The sequence below is a fragment of the Lycorma delicatula genome, chromosome 6 (assembly GCF_047948215.1).
Source record: "Lycorma delicatula isolate Av1 chromosome 6, ASM4794821v1, whole genome shotgun sequence".
NCBI lineage: Eukaryota > Metazoa > Arthropoda > Insecta > Hemiptera > Fulgoridae > Lycorma > Lycorma delicatula.
In genome coordinates, this window is record NC_134460.1 from 137,460,741 (window position 1) to 137,484,305 (window position 23,565).

General features: G+C 28.0%; 1 protein-coding gene across 3 annotated transcripts in view; it reads right to left on the reverse strand.

Annotated features, from left to right (window-relative positions):
- Nucleotides 1-11,438: 11,438 nt before the first annotated feature.
- Nucleotides 11,439-23,565, reverse strand: part of nuf (rab11 family-interacting protein nuf) — a 657,890-nt gene continuing 645,763 nt past the window's right edge. For 2 of the 3 annotated variants that reach the window (XM_075368607.1, XM_075368609.1), the window contains 2 exons: nucleotides 17,358-17,387; nucleotides 11,439-11,721 (listed from right to left, as the gene is read on the reverse strand). In XM_075368607.1, the coding sequence (XP_075224722.1) occupies nucleotides 11,590-11,721; nucleotides 17,358-17,387 (162 nt within the window). In that variant the 3' untranslated portion in view covers nucleotides 11,439-11,589. The remainder of the gene's footprint in view (nucleotides 11,722-17,357; nucleotides 17,388-23,565) is intronic. The other variant, XM_075368608.1, reaches the window with a different exon arrangement.

Sequence of the window (23,565 nt, forward strand, 5' to 3'; positions counted from 1 at the left end):
ACGCATAGCGATAGAATCATTGTAATAAGGATAAAATCAAAACCTAAACCGACAACGATTGTTAACGTCTATATGCCTACAAGCGCCCATGATGATGATGAGGTAGAGTGTGTATACGAAGAGATTGATGAAGCAATTAAACACGTAAAAGGAGATGAAAATTTAATAATAGTTGGAGATTGGAATGCAAGCATTGGAGAAGGCAAGGAAGGAAATATAGTGGGTGAATATGGGCTGGGCAAAAGGAATGAAAGAGGGGACCGACTTATAGAGTTTTGCACGAAGTATAATTTAGTAATTGCCAACACCCAATTTAAAAATCATAATAGAAGAATATACACTTGGAAAAAGCCAGGCGATACTGCAAGGTATCACATAGATTATATCATGGTTAAGCAAAGATTTAGAAATCAACTCGTTGACTGCAAAACTTACCCTGGAGCAGACATTGATAGCGACCATAATTTGGTGATAATGAAATGTAGATTGGGGTTTAAAAACCTGAAGAAAAGGTGTCAGATGAATCGGTGGAATTTAGAGAAGCTTGAGGAAGAAGGAAGGTAAAGAAGATTTTTGAGGAGGACATCGCAAGAGGTCTGAGTAAAAAAGATAAGGTAGAAAATGTAGAAGAAGAATGGGAGAATGTTAAAAAGGAAATTCTTAAATCAGCAGAAGCAAACTTAGGGGGAATAAAGAGAACTGGTAGAAAACCTTGGGTTTCAGACGATATATTGCAGCTGATGGATGAACGTAGAAAATATAAGAATGCTAGTGATGAAGAAAGTAAAAGGAACTATCGGCAATTAAGAAATGCTATAAACAGGAAGTGCAAACTGGTGAAAGAAGAGTGGATTAAAGAAAAGTGTTCAGAAGTGGAAAGAGAAATGAACATTGGTAAAATAGACGGAGCATACAGGAAAGTTAAGGAAAATTTTGGGGTACATAAATTAAAATGTAATAATGTGTTAAACAAAGATGGTACACCAATATATAATACGAAAGGTAAAGTCGATAGATGGGTGGAATATATTGAAGAGTTATACGGAGGAAATGAATTAGAAAATGGTGTGATAGAGGAAGAAGAGGAAGTTGAGGAGGATGAAATGGGAGAAACAATAGTGAGATCTGAATTTAAGAGAGCATTAAAAGATTTAAATGGCAGAAAGGCTCCTGGAATAGACGGAATACCTGTAGAATTACTGCGCAGTGCAGGTGAGGAAGCGATTGATAGATTATACAAACTGGTGTGTAATATTTATGAAAATGGGGAATTTCCATCAGACTTCAAAAAAAGTGTTATAGTTATGATACCAAAGAAAACAGGGGCTGATAAATGTGAAGAATACAGAACAATTAGTTTAACTAGTCATGCATCAAAAATCTTAATTAGAATTTTATACAGAAGAATTGAGAGGAGAGTGGAAGAAGTGTTAGGAGAAGACCAATTTGGTTTCAGGAAAAGTATAGGGACAAAGGAAGCAATTTTAGGCCTCAGATTAATAGTAGAAGGAAGATTAAAGAAAAACAAACCAACATACTTGGCGTTTATAGACCTAGAAAAGGCTTTCGATAACGTAGACTGGAATAAAATGTTCAGCATTTTAAAAAAATTAGGGTTCAAATACAGAGATAGAAGAACAATTGCTAACATGTACAGGAACCAAACAGCAACAATAACAATTGAAGAACATAAGAAAGAAGCCCTAATAAGAAAGGGAGTCCGACAAGGATGTTCCCTATCGCCGTTACTTTTTAATCTTTACATGGAACTAGCAGTTAATGATGTTAAAGAACAATTTAGATTCGGAGTAACAGTACAAGGTGAAAAGATAAAGATGCTACGATTTGCTGATGATATAGTAATTCTAGCTGAGAGTAAAAAGGATTTAGAAGAAACAATGAACGGCATAGATGAAGTCCTATGCAAAAACTATCACATGAAAATAAACAAGAACAAAACAAAAGTAATGAAATGTAGTAGAAATAACAAAGATGGACCACTGAATGTGAAAATAGGAGGAGAAAAGATTATGGAGGTAGAAGAATTTTGTTATTTGGGAAGTAAAATTACTAAAGATGGACGAAGCAGGAGCGATATAAAATGCCGAATAGCACAAGCTAAACGAGCCTTCAGTCAGAAATATAATTTGTTTACATCGAAAATTAATTTAAATGTCAGGAAAAGATTTTTGAAAGTGTATGTTTGGAGTGTCGCTTTATATGGAAGTGAAACTTGGACAATCGGAGTATCTGAGAAGAAAAGATTAGAAGCTTTTGAAATGTGGTGCTATAGGAGAATGTTAAAAATCAGATGGATGGATAAAGTGACAAATGAAGAGGTATTGCGGCAAATAGATGAAGAAAGTAGCATTTGGAAAAATATAGTTAAAAGAAGAGACAGACTTATAGGCCACATACTAAGGAATCCTGGAATAGTCGCTTTAATATTGGAAGGACAGGTAGAAGGGAAAAATTGTGTAGGCAGGCCACGTTTGGAGTATGTAAAACAAATTGTTGGGGATGTAGGATGTAGAGGGTATACTGAAATGAAACGACTAGCACTAGAAAGGGAATCTTGGAGAGCTGCATCAAACCAGTCAAATGACTGAAGAGAAAAAAAAAAAAAAATGAATATCAGCATTGAATTAAATTAACTGTTTAATAATTTAGTGACTAATTAAAATGCTTATGACAAGCAATTAATTAAGGAAGAAAACATATTGTATTTATTTCATTAATTTAGATTTTATCAGTATTTTCCAGATTAATTATAATTAATCATACTTCTTGTTTACATTATAATGTAAACAAAAATTTATATATATTAAAGCAATAAAGAAATAAAAAAGTGATGAGAATTGCTAGAAGCAGTATAAAATAATAAATGTCTTATTAAAAAAAAATATTCTACAATTTATCCATATTTTATGCATCAAAGTACTGGTTTTTTAATGGAAGGATTATTAGTTCGAGTCCCAATTAAATCAAATTAGGGGTACTGGATGACTGTTCAGCAACAAACAATGTAGGTGTTACAGCTAGATAACCTTATTTTTAATGACTGCAGGATGTTATGGTGATTTACTGGTTACATACTCATGGGATAAAGCTTTTAACTCTTCAAGAGATAATTCCAATAATAATTTACACTTGCTGGAAAGAAAATATTTCTTTCCAGTAAGTGTGAATTATTTTAAGATTTCAAACTGTTCATAGTTTATTATGTACACAAATAATATATCATACTTATATTTAGTTTTATCAAGTGTGCAGAGATAGAAAAATTGTGGAAAATAGAGCGCATGTCATTATTTTGAATATCATGTTTTGATATTATAAGATTAATGACCCAAAATGATACAATTAAATGTATTTTTTATTCATACTTTGCATCAATATAACAAAGATGTTTTTATTGGTATCTGTGTCCATAAATGTGTGTGTGTATATATATATATATATATATATATACACACACATACACCAATACAGGTATAATGAATACATTATTTGTATATATAATGCATTCCTGTGATACAGATAGCAGTGTGCATGCAGGTGCACAAACACACACATATACAAATTATGTATAAGACTCATGAACATTTTTGGTATTTTGTTCAATTTTAATTATTCTTTGAATTGCCGTACATATAAATAAAAAAAATAGTGAAGTGAAAAAACAGACTAAGCTTATTTAAAAATATTTTTTTTTGGTATTTATCAAAATCTGACCTTTTTCTCAATTGACCTGCGGGGTTTTGTTTTCTTTGGAGACCGTAATTCATTAGTAGATTCATACTCGACAATCACGTTGTATACTGAAGCAGCACAGCTTCTACTTACGTTAGCAGTTTATTAACATCTGAAATCAACGCCGTTTGATTATTCTGTAATTTGTAAGCATTACTCTGCTTTTGTAAGCATTTAAAATGATGTGTTTTTTTGCACGACTTAAGGGCTTTTTTTCGTAGCCCACAAATCTTTATATATAAAAATGTTAAGTTCGTTTGTGTACGCTTCAAAAACTCAAAATGTTCTACACAGATTGAGCTCAAATTTTAGCACAATATATAAACCGCATCAATGATTGTTTTTATCTATTTTTCGCATCAGTCACATACCCGCGATCGCGAGGTATAATTAAAATTATTCATTGATAATACATTTCTGTTGCATACATATATTTTATCTTAAGATGATGTTACCTTATTCTAAAATTTGTTATAATTATCGCCACTTCCTAACTGTTCATCATAAGTTAATGTAAGTAAAGTATCTTTCTTTCTTTCTTTTTCCCGTTTAGCCTCCGGTAACTACCGTTTAGATAATACTTCAGAGGATGAATGAGGATGATATGTATGAATGTGAATGAAGTGTAGTCTTGTACATTCTCAGTTTGACCATACCTGAGATGTGTGGTTAATTGGGACCCAACCACCAAAGAACACCGGTATCCACGATCTAGTATTCAAGTCCGTGTAAAAATAGTTGGCTTTACTAGGACTTGAACGCTGTAACTCTCGACTTCCAAATCAGCTAATTTGGGAAGACGCGTTCACCACTAGACCAACCCGGTGGGTAAGTAAAGTATATGGACACAAGCATATTATTACCATGTACATGAAGGGCATGTAAGTCAAGCTGGAAAATGTAAAAGCTTGGTTATTCATTTGAAGCATGATTGAAGACACTAAACTTAAGTTTAGGTAACATGGGACAGTAGTCAGGTGCACATTGTGCTTTCTGTGTTAAATCGTTTTATAAAAATGGTATCTCTGTGACTACTGTACAAAGGTTATTCTGTAATTGGTTCAATATTCTGCATCATGCGAGAGTCCATCTGTTCATGCAATTTAACTTATCGGTTAATCCAGTGGCTTCTAAACTTTTCTGAGTCGCGGTGCCCTTTTTCAATTAAAATTTTTCCATGGCAACCTACCCTAAGTAAAAGTATGACTACTGATAAGTAAGAGATAAAAATAAATAAAATTCATGTATCTTCATTATTTTTTTACTTTATTAACATTAAATTAGTAATTATCAATGTCTTGGTTCAATTAATTATGAAGCTTTTACAATATTTTGTGGTGCCCCTGAGAAGAGGCCATGGCTTCCTGGGGGCGCCACAGCACACAGTTTGGGAATCACTGGGTTAATCACTTACAAAGTTTGAGAATACTGGGTATACATTTAATTAATTTAGCAGGATTAAGGTTAAAAATTCAGAAAGCTGCATGCTTACTCTGACCATGTCACGGTGAGTAATTGAACATTTTTGATTAAGACTACAATAATGTATAGATTGTAGCAGTGCCCACCTGTCAAGCATTATTTAAAAATAATAAATTGTCTTATTTAACAGAATACTGTACAAACATTCATGGATAAAATAAAAACTTATTTAAATACAGGAGTTTTAAATATTTCTATTTCACTAACATACCCTATGTAATATATACAATTAAATGAAATAAAGAGTGATTTTAATTGTATAGTATTGTTAGATTATTATTAGTTGTAATAGCTAGTGTTTTTACACTTCACCTCTTTAAATAATATATACTCAGCTTGTTTATATCTGCTCTATTCATTAATCAGATTAAATTTGTCAATGACTTTTACTAATAAATGTAAATTTTTCAAGTATTCAATTTTTTTGTTGTAAAATCCTAACATATTTTCAGAATTTTAAAATTATTTTGTATATTTATAATGACATGTTTGTTTTCAATTTTAGTTCTGCAAAATCTGAATTCATTTTCTACTTATTTTCCTTTTTATATTTATTATTATAACTATATTTTTGTTCTAAAAAATCTTATTTTTTTAGATCTATTTGCTTCACCTATGCATATTTTATAAAAACCAGTACAGTATTTGTAGTATATATATATATATATATATATATATGTGTGTGTATGTGTGTGTGTGTGTGTGTGTGTGTGTGTGTGTGTGTGTGTGTGTGTGTGTGTGTGTGTATTGCTTTAATTGATCTTTTAAATTGTGTGTGTTATTATAATGGGTGGTGTAGAGAATTGGGAAATATTGAATTTGATGTTGGCAGCCCTGTAGGTATACCATAACTGGGAGAAAGACATTAAACTGACTGTAGAACAGTAATGGACATTTAATTGTGATGGGGCAGTGGAATGTGTAGAGTGTGTGGTTGCCATAAGGGTGTTTTAGCGACATGGTGACAGTGTGATAGCTGCTCAGAGTGTTTCAGCAATACTATGAGATCCCATCCACCCCCGTTCAAGTTCCTTCTTCACACGCAATCAAAACTTGGGTTCGTAACTTTGAAGAGACTAGTTGAGCTTTGATAAAAAGGTAATAGGCATATATTGTCTGTGTGTATGTTAGAAAACATCAATGGTCTGAAAGCTGTAGTGGCAAAACCTTGTACTTATTCAATAGTGGTGACTGCAACAGCCACTCTTATAAGTTCCATGATTTCAGCACTATATACTGCATTAGATTAAATATAAAAAACAGAAGAAGGTGACCTTGCATGAGTGGTAATATTCGAGTGAGAAGTACCATGTACCCAATGTACAAAAAGTAGGACTCAATTATTAACCAATGGAAAAACATCTATTCTTTTCTAAATCTATGCTACAAGACACTGTTAAAAAATCTTCCGTTGTTTCCCTTTGCATTGCTTTTTTTTTGTTTTACCTTATTCAACCAAAAGCAATTAAATAATGAAAACCATTTTAAACACATAACAGTAATTTCCAGTTTGTCAAAGATTAAATTTCAAAAATATGTAACTGAAGTGGGACAGTGGACAGCAGTGTTTAAAGTAAATTTTAACAGATTTTATATAGTTTCTTATTTATTAATCTTTATTTACATAATCATTTACAAATTACAGCAAGAAAATTAACTGCTCATTAACAAATAACATCACAGCCATATTTGTTTGTTGTATTAATTATTAATAAAAAAAAAAAATGGTCATGAATTTTACTTAGATTTTAAATAAAAAAATAAACTTTACTTTTAAATTACATTATTATCTGTTTAACTGTGTAAGTACTTACGACAAATTTATTTGATTGTGTGTTACAATTATTCTACTGTAATTGAATACATATACAATTATGATTGTATAAGTAACGATTGTACAAGTATCCACCAAATGGTACAAATATAAAATATTTATTTTTCAAGGAAGAAGAACACTTCTGATGATTTTTGTAGGTATTTTGATCTCATTACAATACTAATTATAATAAATCACTAACAAAATTTTCTTTTTATCTGCATAAAATAAAAAACAACTATTATTTATGTGTAGTTAAATCAGCTATTTTTTATTAATTGAAAAAAAAAACTACATCTGTACAGCATGAACTGTTGATATGTAAATGTAAGAGGTTGGAAAATTCTTTTCAATTTGAGTAAAAAATTCAATTAATATTATACGTACAATATTCTACTTCAAATTACAGTACGTAGAATATAAATTAACACTGTAGGACTACATTATTTTAAATTTATGATTTGTAAAAAGCAACCTTACAAGGTAATTATTCCACACATTTAATAGTGTGAGTTGGAAATCAATAATCAGACAGCTGAAAAAGAAAAAGGTGGCTCCCTACCTGATCAGGATGGTCCAAGAATTCTTGATGGGTAGGGAGCTGAAATCTCTTTGGAGGAAGGTGAGGATGTCGTCGTAGCTATGGAGAGGGGGACCCCAAGGGTAAGTTCGGGACCCCTCTTGTGGAATGTGGTCTACAATGACCTGCTGGACTGGAGGCTCCCTGTGGGAGAGAAACATATGTGTCCTGTGGCATATGTGAACAACCTCACTGTGGTGGTCAAAGTGAGGTTGGTTGGAGAGGTGGAAAGCCTTGGCAAACAATGTACTAGCAGATTTTCAGCAGTGGCTGTGGATGCGAGGTCTTGAAGTATCTACGCATAAAACTGAAATTTTGCGATGACGGGTAGGAGATGGATGCCAAGGTTTTCAGTTAAACTGGAAGGTACAGAGAAGTAACCTCCTTGAGGAGAGCCAAATACCTTGGTGTTTAGCTCAATGAGATGAGAGGGTTTACAACACATGTAACAGAGATGTGCCAAAAGGCCGAGATATTGACTTCAGCAGTTGCCAGACTCATGAGGAATATTAGAGGTCCTAGAACCACCAAAAGAAGGATTACTGCTATGGTGTTCTGTGCAATCATGTAAAAAAAAAGGTAATTATTCTATTTCTAGTACACTTCTATTTGGATACCAAATATTTTTGAGACCAAATCTAAATAAATCACAGTCAATACCTTGACAACCAGAACTCAGTGAATGAATAAGATGAAGAAGAAATAAGTTAGTAATTAATTCTAACAGGTATGGTATTTAAAGAAGATATTTTTTTAATACCCACATAAGAGACAAGGAATTTTATAAATTTGATTGAATAAATGATAAAGAAAATGTGGAAAAATATATTTTAACAGACAGTATGTAATTGGCAACAATGAAAAAGATATGGGAAGTAAATGGAAATATGCTAACTTTAATTTTTATTTTCCAAATTATCAATTATTTATACGTACAAAATTTTATAATAAGCAAGTTAGTTACAAAAATATCAGTTTTTCTCATTTATAATATTAACAGAAAAATAAATTATTACAACTAAATAAAAGAAGTAGTAGAAACTAGCATTACCTAAAATAAAATATAAACTATATCAGACTGTTGGTTAAGTCATACTGTAAGATACCCAAGTTAAATAACAACATTTACCGATAGTAATGATATTCCTAAAGTTTGATTTTTATGTAATATAAAACCAAAATTATCATACATAGTTATAAAATAGTCATTTGTTAATTATAAAATATTTATTATTTAGCTAATCAAATTTACAAGCAAACACAACTTGTGATTGTTGAACAGTAATTTGACTGTGGCAATGAATTCAATCTACTAAGTTTGCTGTTTAATACACTATGCTTAGAAAACTCTAATACCAATGTATGATTAGCCACAATATGATTGCACTTTCAGTTGGAAGGGTAAATCCTTCAAATATTTTATTTATATTTGATGTTTTTTCTGTAATTTATTTATGTTGTACAGAAACCTAATTGACTTGGGTGATAAAAGTTAAATATAAACATCATTTAATTAAAACATTAAATGGACAGAACAATAAAGTAGATTTTTACCCTTTTGAGGATTTAGAGGGAGTTGACTTTTTCTTCTTAAATAATTTTGTTCTTAAATAACAAATTATCACTATTTTTATTTTTATTTTATGAAACAGCTATTAGTATGCCAAATATTTGGTACTTTTTCATCTCGTTGAAGTGGGTTGATCAAATTTAATCAATTTGCTGTTGGCAATTTTTTTTTATACAACCACCAATTGATAAATCAAATTAAAAAAAAAAAAATTACTTCTTTAAAAATGAAAGAAAGTAATTTTTTGTTTTATTTGGGAATTATGGTTTAAATTCTTTTTCAGATGGAGGCATACTTACATTATCACTTAAATAAAATTAGTCCATCTATCTAATAGGAAGTACTGAAAAACCCTTCCTCATATAGATATAAATGCAGATGTACCAGTTATATTTGCAATTACAAATATTTACAAATAAAAAAAACATCTAATAATATTTCATGTTAAATTATTACTATAAATTCTAGAAACATTTGTAATTTTCATGATAATGAATTTGCCCAATAATTATTGAAATGAAAAAAGAAAAATATGTTTTACGACCAAGATTTTTCTTTAAATTTCAAATGAAACTATATTTTAGAATAAATAAAATATAAATTAGATGTAATCTAATTGCAAGTAGATGTAATTACCTGCAGGAATAAAATTAATTATAAACTTAAAATTGAAATATATTAAAAACAAAATGTCTTGCCTACTACAAATATGATTTTCCTTAATCTGAAACGGGTAGTACCAATACTACTTTGGTAATAAGTATTTTAAAGGTTTCTGAAGTGCTCTTCTTCTTAAAATAAGGAAAAATTATTTGTCTTTGGTGGTTAATGGTCTTGAATAACTTTTAAAAAGTTAAACATCTACCATCAGTACATAGTTTTATATAAGATTTCTGTGTCCATTAGAAATTAAATAATACTTATATAATAAAAATAAAATTCTCAGTAAAAGAATACAAAAACTGCTGGAGAAGTTTAAGGAGTTTTTATTAAAAAAATTAATACATTGTTTTAAAAATTCATAGATCTTCTTAAATGCATTAATTTTATATAACAGACAAAAAGTCAAAAAACTCCTGCGATAAATGTTTTTTGTTCATCAAATGAAAACTGCATCTGTGTAGGTAGAAATATACCCTTAATGTGCTCTTTATCCTGTGTTATGCCCTATCAAAGGATATATTTGAACTTAATTAACTAAATTTAAAGTAGAAACTTCAAATGTTGATCAGCTTGATCATATATGTCTATAAATAATCTCTATTCCTTGGTTAACTGATATCGTAATTCTTTGTTTCTTCTTATTTTAAAAATTATATAATACTTTTATGTAAATAAATATTTTTATTAACAAATTAAAAAAGAAATTTAACATATTTTACTGTTATAAAAATTATATTTTCATTAATAAACTTTCTTGTTAATAATAGACGTCACATAATATACATATGACCAATGGATGTTTATATTGTTTTACTTGAAAGATAAATTAAAAATCTAAATTTATAAGAAAAACTCTCTTTAAAAAGTTATATTCTAACATTTTCTATAGCTAAATTATCTAACTTAAAATGAATACAGCAAAAGATTACTGGAACTTTTAAAAATTATATTGTAAATGTAATAATTTTTGCATCACTTTTTATATTAATTTTTGTATTATTGAAATATGGTAGTTTAATGGATTTAGCAGCATAAAAGTAAATTCAAAGAAATAAATTCATGATATCCTTTTTTAAATTTGCTGCTCACTAATTTAAGACAATACGATAAATTGTTAATCAGTTTGTTCATATTTCTCAAGTATTTTAAAATTATCTTAAAAACAAAGTAAAAGGTTATTATTAAAATAACTACAATTTATTTATACATAGAGACTGACACCCTAATCTTAGAAAAAATTATAAATATATATATATATTTTATTACTTTTAGTTGAGTGCTATCAAGTAGCTGTTAGAAGTAATAAAAATAAAAATTGAAAGTAAATAGTTTAACTTATGTTGTACACATTTAATAAAACATGATAAATATATATTAGACTTTCAAGCGATATAAATATGAGCATGCTGCTGATAAATTATACACTATAATTTTACTTTTTAATTACACTGTTGGTAATGAGATATTTAAATAACTTATTTACAATATTAGCAACCATATTTAACAAAATATATTTAAAAAATTACAAATTAATAATATTTTGTAAAAGGATATTTTAAAACAAAAAAAAAATATAAGTAAAAAAAATAATTTATTAAAAAAAAGTATTATTACATTTTGGAAATAAAATATTGTTCATTAATATACGAGTATATTATACACACATTTTTGTTTTCTTTAAATAACAACATAGAAGAGTATTTTAAATAATATTAGTTTTGGAGATCAGGGGCCTGGTGGTGGTCTTTTTACTTCAAGAAGCCTTGGGCAGTTGTCTACTATTAACAGCAAAATTCCATCAATGTATGCTCTAAGCTGTGCATTCACTTCTTGGGCTTCTTTAAGTGCTGCTCGAATCTAAACAGAAATAATAATGCATATAATGAATCTATTGTGTTCTAAGTTATAACATGCACAAAATATCATACCAGAACAATATAATAAAGCAACAAAAAACCTGCACATACTGCAATAAGACAAAAGTACAAGATGTAAAAAAAAAGAATAACAGGGTTTTAAAGTTATTTTATATCTCTTAATTTTGATTTACAGTAATGAATCATAAATAAAATAAAAGATTAACTCTTGCAGTTTTTCCCTGTAAATGTTCAATGTGAGGACCTTTCGCTGCATGGCATACATCCAATTAATAGGAGAGTTCATCCCATACTTAAATCGGTATGCCTGGGAGTAATGGAAGCTACAGCTGCTTCAATCCTGAGCCTCAGCTTGGATAGGTCAGTAGAAAGCGGAGGCACATACACAAGATCCTTTATAAAAACCCAAAGGAAAGAATCACATCGGTTCAGATCAGGTGATTTTAGAGACCACCACAAAAATGCTATGTCATCAGGTCCATGCTGACCGATGCAGCAGTTGAGGTAAACATTATTCAATCAATCCCTACAGAGTTACGCCAGTGAGGATGCACACTCTCTTTTTGCCAAATAAAATTCTCTGGTCCATCTTGTAGTTGAGGAAAGAGCCAAATGTATGCAGCATATCTAAATAAACAACTCCAGTTATGCTTGCTTTAGCAAAACAGAAAGGTTCACAAAGTTGCTAATGAGATGTTAAACAGAAAACATATTTAATTTTGGAAAGTCTCTTTCACACTGTAAGAGTTAGACATTATGTATGTTAACTTTTTCACCAAGATAAAATTTTGACATCACTAAACCCAATACGATCAAGAACTGCAAAATCTTCATGCTGCAAAATTTTGATTATGAAGTCAGCATGCAGAACGGAGTCGGTAGGTTTTAAAGCCTGTTAAAGCTATAAATGGTATGTACATATAAGCATTTTCTTAAAACATTTCACAGTCATCACTGACATTTCTGGTTGATGGCTGGCATTCCTAACAGATTTTTTTGTTATAGATATGAAAGATACCCTGACACCTTCAAAATTTTCTTCAGACACCCTCAGTTACCCCACACTCTTTCCTTTACATAGACATCCGGTTGTTTCAAACTAGTTATACAATCAATGAATATTATCTTCACTTGAATGATCTCATAAATTTTCTACAGAATGCACATTGAACTACTACAGAATCATATTTACGAAACTACAAAACACACAAGGCCTTCTGTTGTTTTCTGTGCTAGTGGTGCTGTCAAGTGGAAAGATAAATCAATTACAGCAAAAAAAAATCAATCTACAGCCATGTGCACTAATAATTACTACAAACTAAAACACCAATATTCTTTTTTGTATACCCACTATATTGTAAAAGTTTTTCCCTTAACACTGATAATGATTTACAATGATAAAATTAATATTATTTGATTGAAATGAGAGTTTGGGTGTTCTAAAGTTGTGAAGGCCACCTAAAACCCATCTAAAACTAAAAGGTCACTTAAATTTTCAGTTAGATAATTTAATTTAATTTTCTTATTGATGTAGGAAAAAAGTCAGTTTGCTTTTTTTTGGGGGAAGATGATAAACTGGAGGTAGTCTCCAAAAGGATTGATCTCTTTCTCCCTCCAGATCGATACTGTGATAGATTGCATCAGCTACTCACTGACTTCAACTGCAGCAGACTATTAACACTATTTTTTTATGAGTGGGATAATCTATCCTTGCTGTGTCTTTAAAGGGTAATAAAAATCATAGTAGACAAGTTCAGATAGTCTATCCTATCCGTGAATGGCACAAATTGTTGAACAAGTTGCTGAAGTGCTTTTTTGGTAAAATTAAATTTCCTCTAATCTTTGTATGATTTAATCTAATCACATCTACAGAGTAACTTTTAGCTATTTTGGATAGAAAACTGCTTACTTTACTAGCAAATAAAACCAAAAAATCTCTCCCATGGAATTCAATTCAAAAGAAAATCAATCCCAGTTGCTTGCAACACTGAAGTACATATTTTTGAGATAGATATTTTAATACACACAAATTTTGGAATGTTGAGTGTATAAAAACACAATTTGCTACTACCCACTTAAAAATAATATAAAATTCAATCTTAAAATTCAAAATTTGAAAAAATATTTTTTTTACAATCTCAGTTTTATCAAGCCAAATCCATTCTCAAGTAATAAGAATATGCCCTCTTAAAAAAATTGAGTGGTTTGTTAAATGAAATAAATTTAATCATTTCATCTACCTAATTTAGAAATTAAGTCATAGTTTATGAATACAGGAGGTTATAAGTGGAATGACAATTTGTGATATAGTGCAGCAAGATGGCATAATGCAATACATAAATCATGCTTCACTACAATGATATGTAACTATCCTGGATGACATGGTAAGCTTCATCCCTAACAACTGATAGTTCTCCCACGTTTGGAATGTCTCTGAATACATTTCACTAACAACTTGTTAACATTTTTAGGAAAATAAAATAAGTTATCATACCTTACTCCTTCAACCTGATAAATATGCAATAATGGTAAAAAAACATAGACTGAGTTTTTTCAACAGATAATTTTTATAAGGAAAAAAACATCAAAAGAATCATATATTTTTTTGGCTATGCATAAACCAAGCTATTGGTTCATATTATAAATGTTTATTGAAATTAAAAACAGCTGTAGTTTATCATTTTTAAAATTGATAGAAAGGAAACATTATATAAATTTAAGTCCACAGGTTGTGGTGTGACTGAACCACCAACTCCTAAGAACATTTATGAAATTTTGTAAATTGCTAAAATATTGTACATTTTCTAACACATTGCATATTTTACCAATTTCCGTTCACATGCTAACAAAGTTTTTGTATTAACAAAACATAGATTGTTAATTATTTTTAATTTATGTTAATCTAGTCATTTCACCCCCAAAGGAAAATGTTTGCTGGTGTTAAGATCTTGGAGGCCACAATCCTTTTGATATCAAACGATGGTCAAAAAATTCCCGTAACATATCCAGCATTTCATTAGCAGTATGACACGTAGCGTTATCTTACTGGAACCAATATTTTCATTGGTATAAATCTAACATGGCAATAAACCACATCATCTACAGATTTGTAAAAAAATAAAGGCCCTATTATATGACGCCTGAAGATCGCACAACAAACACCAATTTACATACATGTAATAATTGTTCAAGAAACATATGGGGATTTTTAGCGCTCCATATTCAGCAGTTTTGGCTGTTAATGCAGTCATCCAAGTGAAATCATGCCTTGTCACTGAAATAACATGATCCACAATTTCAATAAGTTGTTATTAAGAAGAGAACGAAACCAACGACAATACCGTAAATGTTTTCCGTGGTCTTCTTCTTTTAGTACTTGAATGACACCAATGCTATAAGCATAAAATTGTAATTTTTTAGTAGCCTTGAAAACTGTAGATAGTGAAAGCCCAGCCTGTGAAGATAACTTTGAGCGATTTTCTGGGTGAGCGAGTCAAACATTCTTTCACATCCTTCAGAATTTCTACTACTAACAGTGACGGCCGACCTGTGCTTTTCCGATCATGTACAATTTCAGTCTCACAAAATTTATTAATCAAACGTGATATTGTCGATTGATTTAATAGGAACTAAAGAATTGGGAAATTTTATTCTAAACTCGTCTTTCAGTCGTTCATAAGATTAATAATGCAATAAGTCTCAATAATAAACACACATTCGTCCTTGGAAAATGACATAGTTAACACAATAGAAATGAATTTATACTAGTATGGCACTAGTGCGTAAGGACATTTCAACTGTTATAAGCTACCTTGAGTACAGTGTTACCAACTGACATGTAGGGAGAAATAAAATTTACCTATACGTGACTTCTACATTCTTAATCTTAGGGTTGCATCCTTTTTGAATCATTCGTTATTATTCACATTGTGTAAATATGATGTGATTAATGATTTTTGTTTATTAAAAATTTTTGTTAAACACACTTTATTCCATAAAATTGTGTAGTCTTGCTAAACATTGTTAATATACCACTCACTGTTGACTAATCAGCTTACAAATTTTTAAATATTATTTCAGTTAATCATTTAATAATTTTCAAGCCTCATCTGTAATAAAAAAAGGTATGTACTCTTCTCAAATAAAATTTTTTTAATGTATGTGATGGTGTATAAAAAATGTATTAGAGGTAGTAGTACAGTTCTGAAGCCACAGAAGAAGAAAAGTGGTAGTTTGTGGGGGGAGAGAAGTGGAAGAATCAACGCTAGTATAGATATTTATAGAGCAGATCAATCAGGTAGTATTCATTTTCTGGCCTCCGTGGTGCAAATGGTAGCATCTCGACCTTTCATATCCAGAGGTCCCGGGTTCGAATCCCGGTCAGGCATGGCATTTTCCCACACACTACAAATCATTCATCTCATCCTCTGAAGCATTCCCTAATGCTGGTCCTGGAGGTTAAATAAAAGAAAAGAAAAAAGGTAGTATTCATTTATTCGAATATAATGTAAGAGAGTATGTGTGGATACATATTGTGAATATGCATATGTACAATATATGCTGAAAAATAAATCAAAGTGTAAAATTACAATATAACCCCATTTGATCTGTAAAAGGAACTAATTTTAGCAGCATATAACGCAATATAAATGGACATTGTGATAATATTTAAAATATGCACAGATTCATGTACACTAAAACAACAGGCCAATTAATCTAACATAATCGGATATATAAAACATCATACTGAAATCTTTCTCATGCAAATGTTTCATTTGCATATACCTCATAAATCCAGTTCATGAGATAAGTGCCATGTTACAAAACTGATCCTGATTTATTATTTAAAATATAATTATCAAATTGTCAAAAGAAATGTTATAATAATTATTGTTGTAAAATTAATATTTTTAAAAAGTTGTTAAATAAACGTGTTACCTAGAAAATTAAATTGTTAAAAATCACAACTATGTTGACTATAAATAGCAATTTTTACCTTTTATAGTTAAAAAAAGATTATAACTGAAATAACGCAATTAATTACAAAGACATGTATATTTAAAACAACACAGAATATAAAACTATTCAGTAAAAAGATTGATGCTACAGAATTATTAATATGGATGATTTTTTATAAATCATAATGAAACGCCTTCATTGATATTAATTTCAAGAAAAGAAAGAATTTAATAGTCAAGATGAAATTTTTCTTATCATGATTTTTTTTTTCAGTCCAATTAAAATTATCAGTATAATCAAATATGATATTTCATTTAGAATCAGATAAAAAGGGATGTTAAATAAAAATTCAGTTTTTTAATCAGTTGTACATTATTTATCTTCTCAGTATCTTACTATGATTATAATAAATTGTCCTATAAAACGTTTTTACTAAGTTTTATCTTATTTTAGAGCAGTTTTTCTGGAAATTTTTTTAAAGATTAAGAAATAAATTATTTTTTGCTGGTATATACATTAACTAAGTTATTTAGATCAGTTATTTCTTAAATAAAAAATATCAGTTGCTCATGATGAAAAAAAAAACATGCAATTTTCAAGACCTTTTATTAAATCATGCAAATTTAAATCCTAGTTTTTATTTATTGATTACTGTACCTTGATATCATCACGTGCTCTTTCACCAAGCTGTGAAAAAAAATATACACTCTCAGGTACCAATCAGCAAAAGAAAAGAAAAAATTAATTTTATCATAAAATATGAATGCATATCAAAAAACACTGAAACTGTTTAAAAAAAATTTATAGTTGAAATATTTCTATTTGTATTAAAGCATCATTAAAAAGATATATAATGATAAAATTAGATTACAATAGGACGAATGAGGCAAAGGTATAATTTTAAATAATGAATTTTTTCAAATTTTATGTTAAATGTCTCTCTATTCAGTCACTGTTAGTCCATTAGAGAACACATCTCCCTATTAGAATTTCAGTTGCCAAATGTCTTGTATGTACATTATTTTCCTATGATGCAAAAGTGAAGTCTCTTTTTAAATGTGGAAAGGGAAATACTTCTCAAAATATAATTAAAATGGATATATACTAAATGTGACCAATACAGGGAATAATAGGCAATATTTTGCTGACATCATCATAAAAGTTATTTATATATAATGAGCTCTGATAGTAACTTTAGCTGGATTGGTACTCCAACTTTGCCATAAGAAGCACAACTTTAAATTATAGGGACTTATATTTATATTATAATTTATATTATAGAGATATTAGATCATAAGTTGTGATCTAATAACTTGTACAGTTATGATGGAATCGTTAGAAATTAAAAACAATGTAATAATAAATACTAGATTTACTTTTCTTTTACATCTCTAATTTTAAACTACATACACTATTTTAATTGTATAACTGTCATTAATAAGGTAAATTGGTCTGCTGTTTCTTATAAACTACTTCTGGTGAAAGAAAATAATTTGCATTTTAAGGTTAGTGTTTAAAAAAAAAATTCTTACTTAAGTACACCAACAATAGTATCATGCTACAATGTCATAAACAGTTTCAGTGCTTTTAAAAAATAAAAATATAGTTCATAACAAAAAATATTGCATAATTTATATACAGTGTTGAGTGTATATAACTAACATACAGTAACAAACAGCAGTGTAGATGAGCTTTGCTATAATATTTTAAAAAATGAACAATCAGTCATAAGTGATAGCATACTCCATTATACATATGATAACCAATAGAAGACTTTTAGATAGACCAAAATAGATGGATTGAAAATGTAAAGACTATAATAAAAGAAAGAAGTTTTTTTTTAGAAGTAGAAAGAAAGATGGAGTATGTGATCAAAAGTGATAGCAAGATTTGATTGAAACCTAGACCAATCTAGGTGTATAGTGTCAGAATATATTTTACATGAACCAAATACATAATCAAAACAAAATGTTGGATACATGTCTAACTTTAAAATAATATAAGAATAATTTCAACATGATAATGATAAGTTATAGATTACAGCCTATATAAGTTTAAAGATATTTTTGATGTTATTGATGAGTTAATGAGAAAATTAATCTACCTATTTATCATATATATAAAAAGTCTACATTTTTCTTAAAAAAAAAAATAATTTTTAAGTCAAAACTGAAATATATCAAAGAACAAATTGAAATTATTGTAGATGATCAAATTCATCCTGTACATTATTATCTTATTTTTCATATTCATAAACATAATTATCACAACCTGAAATCTTTACTATCAGAATAACTACTGTCATTAAAAATATTATAATTATTGTTCTTTGATGCATTTATAAAATTTTGGTGGTTTAATTTTTTTTTTATAACAAAGTTCAACTACACATTACGTACATAATATTTATACAAAAGTAATATATCTGCCAAATACATGCTTCAAATCATGACATTAATTTATCATATGTTTTGTTTTATATAGATTGGTCTATAAAAAATATTAGTGTGGGAAAAAATAAAATTTGAAAACATCTTAGATTTTGTGTGGACAATATTAACTTTTAATGTGACTAATTAAATGTTTTAATGTAACTATATAACTGAATTCATTTAGTGATAAACTTTTCAAATAACTTTTAAAATCTATTATCTATGGAATTAAAAGTTAAAATTGATTAAGTCTTATAAGCATAGTCAGAAAAATACGCAATTGTACAGAAAAAAACTTTAACATTTTATATTTTACAGAAGGCAAACAGTTCAGTTTAATTAATGAAAATCATAGTGTAGTAATTTTGGAAAATGAAAACTATAATGCCAATCATGCACTCATAAAATTATAGTGTGTAATAATAATTACTGTTCAAAATTCAAAAAATAACAGCAATTTCAAAAACATCAGGGTTTTAAATTTAAGGTAATTAAATTATGCATTCATTCATCAAATAATGTTGCATTTACACCAGAACAAAAAAAAAATAATAATAACCTTTAAATATTAATAGCTGTGTTAATTCCAGAGAAACTATTTACATACAAATAACTTGTTTTATTTCTAGTATTAACTCAACCTCTTAAATGGTAATTTTAGAGAATCTATTAACACATATTTTGTTTTATTTCTGGTATTAAACTTGACCTCAGAAAATAAATAATGTATATTAGTGGTGCAAAGCAGAAAGGAAAAATAGATTTATTTCACAAACATGCTTTCTATAAAGGTAAAGAAAGGATATTATTATTATTGTTGTTATTACTATTTTTTTATCAACCCAACAGAAAAGGCCTGTGTAAAGTTCTCAATGCAATAAATGTTTGAATTGGCTAAAAGCATGCTATGCCCATGATTTACATCTAGAAAATTTATAATGTTCATAAGGAGTGTTTATTTAAGTGCAAAAACAATTGTATTTAATGGTTGATTTTTGCCAAAACAAGGAAACCAGAAAAGTGCATCTATATTTTGCAACATATACAACATATAACATGTGATTTAATAAACATTTCCCTACAATCAATTTTTAAAAGTTTCAAACAAAAAAAGACAATTTTTTTCACTGATTGATTTGATGAATATTGGTAAATTATAAGAAATTGAATTCAGTAATAATAATATTAAAAAAAAAATTCTGTTAAATTTTTACTTTTTGACAGCTGTTTGTTTAACTGTCATATTAGAAGAACCATTTTTTGAAGAGAAAATAAATGTAAAAAATCCAAATAGAAAAGATGCAATAAACAAACATCTTATCATTTTTAAAAGATAAAATGGAATACGAGTATATACATAGAAATTCTAACTAATTTTTATGTAATTGATTACTTGGTTGGTACCAAAATAAAGAGATGTAAAGAACAATTTATTTCATTATTTTTTTTTTGTCAGAGTTTATTTTTAATCCTTGTAAGAAAAATTTATTTTAAGGTATACATATTTCAAATTAACAAAAACTATTATTAATTATTTATTTTAACTGTTATTATTTAAATAGAAAATTGTGATAATAAATTTTTATTTATACTATATTAATTATATTTATACAACTATCAAATGCATGGAAGAAAAAATTATATTCTTATTTCTGCAATAAATAATCAAATTTAACATACCACTAAACTAGAATATATTATTAGTATGAAATATACAATTAAAAACATATCTTTCAAAGACAGCACATTAAAAAAATAGTTATAAGCAATGTACTTGCAATTTTTTTACCACAAAAGTATGTCACGACGCAATACAATTGTTTATCTGCCTGTTAGGAGAGTTAAATTAAATGGTTGTTACATGCTTTTAAATGGTTGAATATGGTTTTAACTATTAGCTGTTAATAAATATCTATATTACGAAGTGAAACTGTATTTGAACTAAACGTCATTTAAAAATTTGGGAATCAAAATGTGGATTTGAGTATCCTTTCTTCAGATCCCTTTTCGATGATGCTGCTCTCAGAGATTTTTCAGATTTTGTAGCACCATAAGGTTTTAAGGAATGAAATTTACCATCATAAACAATTCCGAAACAACGATTATTTTTCAAGATAAAGAAAAATTATTAACTTTTTTTTAATAAGTAATTAAAATTTTAGTTCATAAATATGTTTAAATACATTACACTTCACTAACTTTTTTCTTTTTTTTGAATTTATTCAACATTTATTACTACTTCATCTGATAATAGTTCAATACCTTCTTTTTTAAATTATAAAATTTTATGTGGCATAGAGAATAAACATGCTCTCTCAACCATACTTGATAAAATAATGGTTTGTTAATCTGATTATTCTGCTACTAGCAAATCCAAATATTTAATCTTTAAATCCTTACGTAGTAAAACAAGTAAATTCCAACTGTAATAATAATAATTAATTAACAATGACGACCTGAAAATGCCAAATGGCTAGAGAAATTATGGAGATGATTTAATATTTAATTCAGCATATACAGAGATTCATTTAAAATGAATTGTGATTTGCAGATTACATAACAGATTACACTACCACCAGAATAACAAAGTAATCAAATGATCAGTTTTTAATTAAATGTGATTTAGAGAGAATATTTGTTCTCTGCTATTTTAATAAAAAGTCACACTTTTATACTGCTTAATTTTAGTAGAAAAAATATATTGAACTGTCTAGTTAGATAGTGGACTACAAAATTTTATCACTTCCTTGTGAGAAAACAAAGGAAATAAAGTGATAAGGAAATATTTAAAAAAATTGTAAACTTACTCTGTTTCTTTAATTTGTTTTGATAATTGTTTGTTTTTTATGTTACAACTATATATTATAATCTCTGTAGAGTATAATTTTATTTTAAATATTAGAATTTCAAATGAGTTTTACAAAACAGATTAAAGTTAGTAGAAAACATTTTATAAATTACATTTTTTCTGGTTTCACAATTTAAAAACTATCAATTTTAATTATTTTTTTCTAAATTTCCCTGATGTAAATAAATTAAAACAAAATTTAACAATGTATTAAGAGTTTTATGATTATTATGCAACAATTCCATGCAATAAGAAGATAAAAAAATAAATGTAGAATAAAAGTAAGTGTTATTGTATGTGGTTTTAAGGGCATTAATTCCTACTGATAGGTCCAGAAAAATAACTTTTTTTAAAAGTCTATAATTTATGGAATATAAATAATAAAGACCAATAGGTGTGATAATAGAATCCTTGAATGTGTTATTATTCACCAAATATTACAATGTAAAATAATGAAGTGAAAAAATAGAGGTATAAAGAATTTAAATCGAAACTGTTTAAAATAAAGTATAAATAAGCAATTGAAAATTCTGATTTTTATAATTTAAGTTAGTTTTATATAAATTTAATAATATATGAAAATTTACACATTTAGCAGTATGGAGGTATTCTAATTAAAATATCAGAATAAAACAAATTTTATTTCATGGTGAACTGTGAAGTTTAAAATTTGTCATTACTGTAAAAAGCAAAAGAAATATTACGCCACTGATACTGAAAAAAAACCAATACGTTTTTTTTCTTTAGAATAACAAAAAACATTAAATTGTTGATTTGCTCAACTTTTCCCAGAATTTCTTGTGTCTACGATGTGTGTAAAGAGATCTGAGGTAAAAATAATACCAATCAGAATTTACAGAAAGTAATGAATTCTATGTTGAGTGCTGTTTATCTTTATTAACTTCATTTTTTATTGTACATGTTGATGCATTTCGGAATAACTCCATTGTCAAAACTTATTGTATTGATACTTTTAAATTTTTTGTAGTCCTCATATAATGTTTAGTCAATGCCTCTCTGTTTATCTGATATCACGCCTTATCTGGGCTTCTTCTTATTTATTTATTATTAACGGTTGTACTAATCTATTAATTTTATTTATCTGTTTCCTGTTTTCAGTAAATTGAGGTTCAGTAAACTGAAGTTTCAATAAACAAAACAATAAGTTTAGATAATATAAATTCTGTAAATTAAGTAATATAAATTACATTAAGTAATATAAAAAATAATGTAATATAAAATAATTATAATAATATAAATTAAGTAATATAAGGTAATTAAATTATGGTAATACAAATTAAATAATATTGTAACTGAAGTTAAGACATAAGTATTCATCCTATTCATCATTCCAATTTAAAGAACAAGTTACAAATTACGCAGAACTTTGTTGGTATTTTGAAACTGTTGTTTCATAATTATATAAAATAATTAAATCTGTACCATATTATACAGCTATCACTTGTCCATAAAAAAATCTATCTTATGAAAATAATTAACACTAAGGCTTTACCGTTAAAATCACTTAAATGAATTTCGAATACTCCCAAAAGACGAGAAAAAGATTAAACTATAAATTTCTAAA